This window comes from Bactrocera latifrons, unplaced genomic scaffold (assembly GCF_001853355.1).
Source record: "Bactrocera latifrons isolate USDA-ARS-PBARC rearing strain unplaced genomic scaffold, ASM185335v1 scaffold_518, whole genome shotgun sequence".
NCBI classification, from domain to species: domain Eukaryota; kingdom Metazoa; phylum Arthropoda; class Insecta; order Diptera; family Tephritidae; genus Bactrocera; species Bactrocera latifrons.
Genome location: NW_017537177.1, coordinates 54,763 through 62,309, shown reverse-complemented (window position 1 = coordinate 62,309; position 7,547 = coordinate 54,763). Strand labels below are relative to the sequence as shown.

At 36.8% G+C, this 7,547-nt stretch overlaps 1 protein-coding gene across 1 annotated transcript; it reads left to right on the top strand.

The window, feature by feature from the left end:
- The first annotated feature begins 5,358 nt into the window (after positions 1-5,358).
- Positions 5,359-6,635, top strand: LOC108973994 (piggyBac transposable element-derived protein 4-like). Its single transcript, XM_018941566.1, has 2 exons — positions 5,359-5,911; positions 6,022-6,635. The coding sequence occupies exons 1-2, from the start codon at positions 5,359-5,361 to the stop codon at positions 6,633-6,635; spliced, it is 1,167 nt and encodes a 388-aa protein (XP_018797111.1).
- Positions 6,636-7,547: the final 912 nt, after the last annotated feature.

Below are 7,547 nucleotides of genomic sequence, written 5' to 3'. Positions count from 1 at the left end.
AATGATAGATACAGAAAGAAATGTATTAATTGTGAAAAAAAGAATAAATTATATGATAGGAGTAGAAATGTATAAAAAAGAAATAAATGTATTAATGAAAAGAAATGAGCAGAGCAAAACATTACCCTACGTAACTACAGTAAAGGTAGAAATGAGAACAGAGACAAATATTCCGATTTGGGTCAGACAGTATCCATACCCCCAAGCGGATAGAGCATTTGTAGAAGCTGAAAAAAAAATTATTAGGTAATGAAATAATATAGCCAACCAAGAGCCCGTACAACTCACCCAAAAAGGGAATGATGAGCAAGGCAACCCAAAAAGACGTATGGTTATTGACTTCCAGAAGTTAAATGCGCAAAACATCTCTGATTGATATCACATTCGGACATCACCATGATGCTCCAAAACTTAGGAGAAGCACATTACTTCACGACGTTAGATTCGGAATCAGGATTTCATTAAATTAAAATAAAAAAAGAAGACAGGGAAAAAAAACAGAATTTTCAATAAATAATGATAAATATAACTTCTACGACTATCATTTGGACTGAAAAACGCACCGTTAGGGTTAGGATGATTCAAACAATTTTTTTTTAATTTGTTTTCGTTTGGTACTCTGAAAAATGTGTTCCTAGACACCTCTAAGGAAGCCTCTCCAAGAATGAGTTTTTAATTGTAACGGGAAGGTCCTCCTACTTACAGTTTTATATTTTTTCTTATTATCAGATAGAAAAATTTATATCTCGCTTCCAACTACTTGAAAGAATATCTTGTTCCTTAGATTTAGTAGGAAATGGAATGCTCTACAAAAAAGGTCTGGACGAGTTTTTCGTAATYCCAACGATGCTTAACTTAATCGAAAAATCATAAGAGAGCATTTTTATAGAGCAGTACATTTCATCCAAAACTATGAGTTTCATTATTCATAATGATTTTTTTCATTGAGTTATAAAATTCATAAGAAGAAAAAAAATTCCCAAAAATAATAAAATTTTAACCGTTAATATCTTTTAAACGGTTGGGTTTACGAAAAATCGTAAGAGACCTTTTTTGTAGAGCATTCAATTTTCTACAAAAGGTAAGTAACAAAATATTTTTTCAAGTAGCTGGATGCGAGATATAAATTTTTCTATCTGATAATAAGAAAAAATATAAAACTGTAAGTAGGACGACCTTCCCGTTACAATTAAAAATTCATTCTTGGAGAGGCTACCCTAGAGGTGTCTAGGACCCTATTTTTTAGAGTACCTAATAGAAAAAAAAAAAAATGTTTTTTTTGAATTACCCTAATGTATATAAGTTTTTGTTGTTTACCGCACATCTATATTTATATGTGGTTTTTGTTTCTCCACTAGTGCCTTTCGGCGAGGCTCGACGGACCATGTCTACTTAAGTGCACCCACTACTTACTTTTTCCAATATATATCACTCACTACCGTTTTATTAAAAACGAAATGTAAGTGGAATTTATATTTAAAATGATTTTAATGGATCAGGTAGTATTTACCAGAAAATTTGTAAAGAATAAGATAAATGTACTATAAATAAATGCGAGACGGTGTCCAGATGACGCAACGAGAGATGGTGTTGATTCGATGTAGACCGGTGGTTACTGATGTGTCAATCTTGATGTAGCGCTCCAGATTACCGACGACTCGAATTAACTCACTTAGGGCCGGTGAATTATATATCGGCGTAGAGGTGTTAACGCGGCGCAGTGTATATATGAATGTCTTGCAGAAGAATGTTGCCATGCGGATAGTGTGTGACGAATTGATATTTCTTATCCTGCTGTCCATCCTTTTTGTGTAGTGGTACAGGTGTGGTGAGTTGGGTTGTAGTAATCAGCTGTGGTGAATTGCGCTGTTGCATTAGGATGCGCCAGTTTTACCGGGTAGAGGGCGTGGATGCTTAACTCGTTTAAACAGCTGTGKATTCGACAGCTCATTTTCTCAAATTCTGTCCACAAACAAGAGCCTATAGGAGTTAAAGCTACCGCTCGGTAGTTGTGCCGAAGAAGAATCGTGCTGGAAGATTTAATGCTTCATCACGCCTTCTAAAACCTCCTGCTGTTGCTGCAGTTTTAAGCCACGGAAATGAAGAGGTGTAATAAATAATTATGACCATGTTGAACCCTTTGAATATAATTTTTTGCGAAGGTTTTGTTCTTTTTTTTTTTTATCTATTCAAAGCTTTGTAAGGTTCACAGACAATTGTTATGGCTGAATCGGTCCGAACTACTCAAGGACGACCACTTCTCTTTCTGTCAGCAACTTTAGATATTTAAGAAAAACGAAACAACGGTCAACAAAAATTTTCGATATATTAGGTTTTTTGATAAGGTCATAAATTTCGTTTGTGCTTTTTCACACTTATGTAAAGCAATCGCCGTAATACGCTCTCCACTGCATTGGCAATATGCGCAAGCAAACTCTGATTGTTATATAATTGAGTAGACACTACATACAAATTATAATATACAAGTAAGAAGCGACTAAGTTCGTGTGTAAGCGAACATATTCCTTCAAGTTGCAAGGATCAAAGAAGGCTTGTTAAAATAACGAAAATCATTACTTATAGTAAAGGGGTTTCAATAGCTGCGCTACAAAAGTAGACCAATAAGGGCAGCAAAACACTCCATATTTTTTCTCGCTCTTCGGACATTTCCCTTCATGGAGAGATATACAATCCAATCAGTCGAAATTATTAAAATTTACTACCGAAATTCGGTGTCAGTGGCCTTAACTTTAAGATAAAGAAATAAAAATTATTTATTCCAATGAAAGTACATTCGTACGTACTAGGGTGGGTCGATTCCGGACTTTTTTCGATTCGGGATTTCTAATAGTGCCTAAAAGATGCCTTAGTACTTCCTGATTCCAATGCAACTTTTGTTTTGAGATCGGATTGCCTCTTCAACCCCAACTCCGGCCTTGAAATTTCGGAAATTCGCCTAAAATCGTGAAATTGTCTACCTAGCGCCTGAAATACGCATCTCATGGCAAAATGTATAAAAAAAAAAAAAAGTTATTTGTCACGTCATTTGCTACCGAAATGCTTGTGATCATGGCCGTAGGACGAACCATTTCCGAGATTCGAGCGAAAATGCGGCGCGCCACAGCGCAAGGTAAAAATCGGCTTGCGGCCACACTTCTTGACGTTGATTTCGCCGAGCGCTATTACTCACATTCATTCACCTACGCCACAGGACGCGTTCGGATAGGACTCCTCACAAATATTTTTTCAACGAGTTCCTTCACTCTTGTCGGTGATTTCGCCGAGTTCTATCACTTACATTCATTTCCCTGCGCCATACGACACGTTGGGATAGGTGTCAACATAAATATTTTTTCATCGAGTTCCTTCACTCTTGTCGTTGATTTCRCCGAATGCTATCACTTATATTCTCTCAACAGAACACAGGACTCAAATGTCCTGTGTTTGGCATATATCCGTACAATCTCTCTGAGTCCCAGTTACCTACTTACCAGGATGTTCTTTTGTGTTATCAGTTTGAAATATTTCGTATACGGCGACTCCGAGGCGACAACTATAAACCTAGGAGTAAAAAGGTTACAGAAATAGTTGCAAAAAAGGTTGAAAATACTTTCAAAAAGTCATCTATTCCGRTAGTTTCACATACCAGAGTTGTACAAATGCTCAAGAGAATAGGAGTTAAAAAAAATTTTGATAGAAAAAAAAGTTTAAAGGCTCAGTTGGTCCAAATGGGGACTGCATTAGAAAGATGTTGGGAAATGTTAAGAAATAATTAATTTAGGGAAAAGTCGGATACTCTTGAGATAGTTTGCAGTTAGGTGCTTTTTATGATATTTTTTTTCAAACCATAGCTTTGGGTGTATTTTGCAAAAGAAAAATTTCATATCAGTTTCTTGTGATGAAATGTCACTGACATGTCATTAACAGTATGCTTATTTTTTGTTAACGGCTCATGCAAAGAGGATGGCTTCTAGAAATATATTCTTGATGCCATTAACTTCAAAATATAGGACTAGTTCCTTGCCATTTTGCTTGTGACTAGGGTATCAATTTTCAAAATGTGGCTAATTTGTTTGGTGTTAAAATGTCACCATATCTTTTTTAACGCTTTTTAAATAAATTATTGGATATTTTTAATAGCAGTTTCAGGTTCCCCAGAGCAAAAACCATTTTTAGATGGGGCGGAAAAATTTTTAAAAACAATTCAAGTCGTAGATGAGTTAGGAAACAACACAACACAAACATTGATTAATATATCTAAAATACAAGGACCCGACAGACGTTGTCCTGTATACACGTCTTTAACCTTTATGTCAACAGAGAGTTTTACATACGCACGTCAACAGACAGCATACCCGGGTAACACCACACATTTTGTATGAAGATTAGTGTAGCGTAAAGTGAAAAGGAGGTTTTGTTCAGGTTTCTGAACCGTTATAATTGTAAAGAAGATATTTTTGTAAGGATACAAATATTATAGTTCAAATATTTATATTCATTATCGCCGGCGCATACGAATCTAGTCTTAAACATAGATATGTATTTACAAATACCCTTTTCTATCAACAGTGTAATAAATGTTGATTTCGGGTATATTGATTAGTGACCTTAGTATTTAATGTATGCAATGTAAAGGATTGTTTGCCGTTGAGACCGCAAATGATCCTAAACGAATAATAGCTAAAAAACAATTATGTTTACCCTGAAGATCGCAAATGACCTTAAACTAACAATAGACCATTATGTTTGCCCTTGAAAACACTTATGCTTAAGATATGTGTACATACTATCGGTACGTACAGTAGATTAGTGTTAAGATGTGTGTATGCATTCAGCATGTGGTGCATACATGAATTAGGATATAAATAAAGGAGCTGAGTTCTATTTTACAACCGAAACCCTACGGTAAAAAGTAAAGATTGTGTTGTGCAAAAATAATTACAAAATGGCAGATGGAGGTTGGTTAGAGCCTGAATTTGAATATGAATMTYWTGAAAATATCTGGGAGAGAAGAGAGGAGTATGGGTGTCCAGATAGCGATGAAGAGCCGATGACATTTGAAAATGAAAACGACAATGAGCCTGTTATAAATTCAGCGGACTCTGATGTGGAAGACGTACAGCCGCCTGAATACAATCCAGAGTATGATAGTGACGATGATATAGATGAAGAGCCAGGAAAACACTAGGAAATTCTGCTAGTTACACAAGCAGTGATCAGACAATTTGGAGTGGCACACAACCACAAAACACCAGAGTAAGAGCGCACAACGTGCTAAGATCTGGAGAGAACGGGCCAAGTCGCCTAACTGATGGTAAAACTATAATGAAAACGTTCAAGCTAATAATGACAAACGAAATGTGTGACGTAATAATCCGTGAAACAAACAGAAAAGCCAATACAGTGTTTGATATAATAAACGAATGCAACCCAACATCAGAACGACGTATTTGGAAAGCAGTAACAGAAACAGAATTCGACGCATATTTGGGATTGTTGCTGCTTGTTGGCGTTACTCACTCTGGCTACGTTCACACAAAAGATTTGTGGAAGACAACTGCACATCCACTGTTTCGAGCTTCATTGAGCGTCAGACGATTTTGGGAAATAAGTCGTTTCATCCGTTTTGATAATGGAATCACGCGGGAGCATCGCAAACAATATGACAAAGCGGCTGCCATATCTGACACATTTGTGATGCTGAATAGCAATTTACGAAAATATTACACCGCATCAGCCAACGTGACAATTGATGAGCAGCTGTACCCGTTCCKYGGAGGAACTGGCTTTACGCAATATATTCCCTCAAAGCCAGCCAAATACGGCATAATAGTGTGGTGGATGTGCGACTCGATTACGTCGTATCCACTCAAAGGCCAAATCTACACAGTAAAGGCAGCGTCCGGGGAACGTGAGGCAAATGTGGGTGAAAGAGTGGAGTGAAAGACTTGTGCGTGGGCATGTTGCGTGGAAGTGGACGCAACATTGTTTGTGACAACTTTTTCACAACACACAACTTAGCAAAACAATTGATGAACGATCACAAATTGTCCATACTGGGCACAGTCAATAAGCGCCGCAGATTTGTGCCAAAACAATTGTCCATTGCAAAAGGGCGCCAACCAGAATCCACCATATTTGCATTCAGTGAGAGCRTTGCCATGTGCTCATATGTTCCTAAAAAGAACAAAGCTGTTGTGCTTCTATCTACAATGCACTATGATAYRCAAATTGTTGGTYCTAGACGTAAACCAGCTATGATAATGGATTACAACAAGTACAAAGGTGGYGTTGACAATATGGACAAATGCCTTGCTGAGTATTCCACCAAACGGCGTACAAATAGATGGCCTTTGGCGTTTTTTTATAATATCCTGGATGTCGCAGCCTTTGCCGCATATATTATTTACATGGAGAAAAATCCACACATGAAGGTGTCAACAGCACGGAGCAGGGAATTTCTGCACCATCTCAGTGAGCAACTGGCCCGTGCGGAGGTAGATGTCAGGTGCACCAATCCGCAAATATCTAAAATTTTCTCAACGCGCAACGCAATAGAAGCTATAACTGGTGCACCTTTGCGACTGGAAACGGCACCACCAGATGCAGAGGAGCGGGCAACACTGGCCGACTAAAGTTGAAGGGTTCCTGCTACTTATGTCTCAGAAGACGCCAGACTCGAAAAGCATGCTCATTCTGCGGCAAGCCCATTTGTTCAGAGCACTCAAAGGATATGCCGCGCTGCATGAATTGCCCATAAATAGTAATAAAATTATTTTAATTTTCAATTTATTGTCAAATTAAATAATATTATTATTAATAAATGAAATAAAAATTAATGAATTTAAAAGAAAAATGTATTTTTTCGCTTTTTTTTCAGTATTGTTGCTTGAAAATTCAATGTGTTACCCGGGTATGCTCTCTGTTGACGTAAGGGATAGTTGTTAGTTTTTGGTCATATCTCAGTTCCAGGTGGTCCAGTCCGGCTCAGATTTAACCACAATACGTAAAACCCTTCAGACTAGGCAAKCATGAAATTTCAAGTTGATCGGACTTACGGATCCAGAGATATGGCACTTTAAAAGCAAAAAAGTTACCCGGGTAACGCTCTGTTGACATAAAGGTTAATCCGAAAGTTTCGAACTTTTTTCAATAAGCTATAAGAATCTGGACCGTTTTGATGAAAATTATTATTAATAGTTATTACAATACAATGATAAAAATTTAATGAATGAGAGATAACAAGCTTAAATCATTGCCCAAAAATTATTATTTTGTTCAATCTGGCCATAATGGAAAATGTTATAATAACACTAATTTTGAAGCGCTCTCACACTGGAATAAGTTGGACATCCCTTTATTCCTGGCAATACTGACATTGTACACAAATTAAACAGCGGAATTTTGCTTCATATCGGAATTGTACAGTTGTGTGAGCAAAAATATTTTCCAGGCTTTAGAGTTTCGCCATAATATTTGTTTTTATTCACCTTTGGATGTTGGGAAATTCTAATCATTGTTAATAAAAAAATATAACTAAGTTAKAT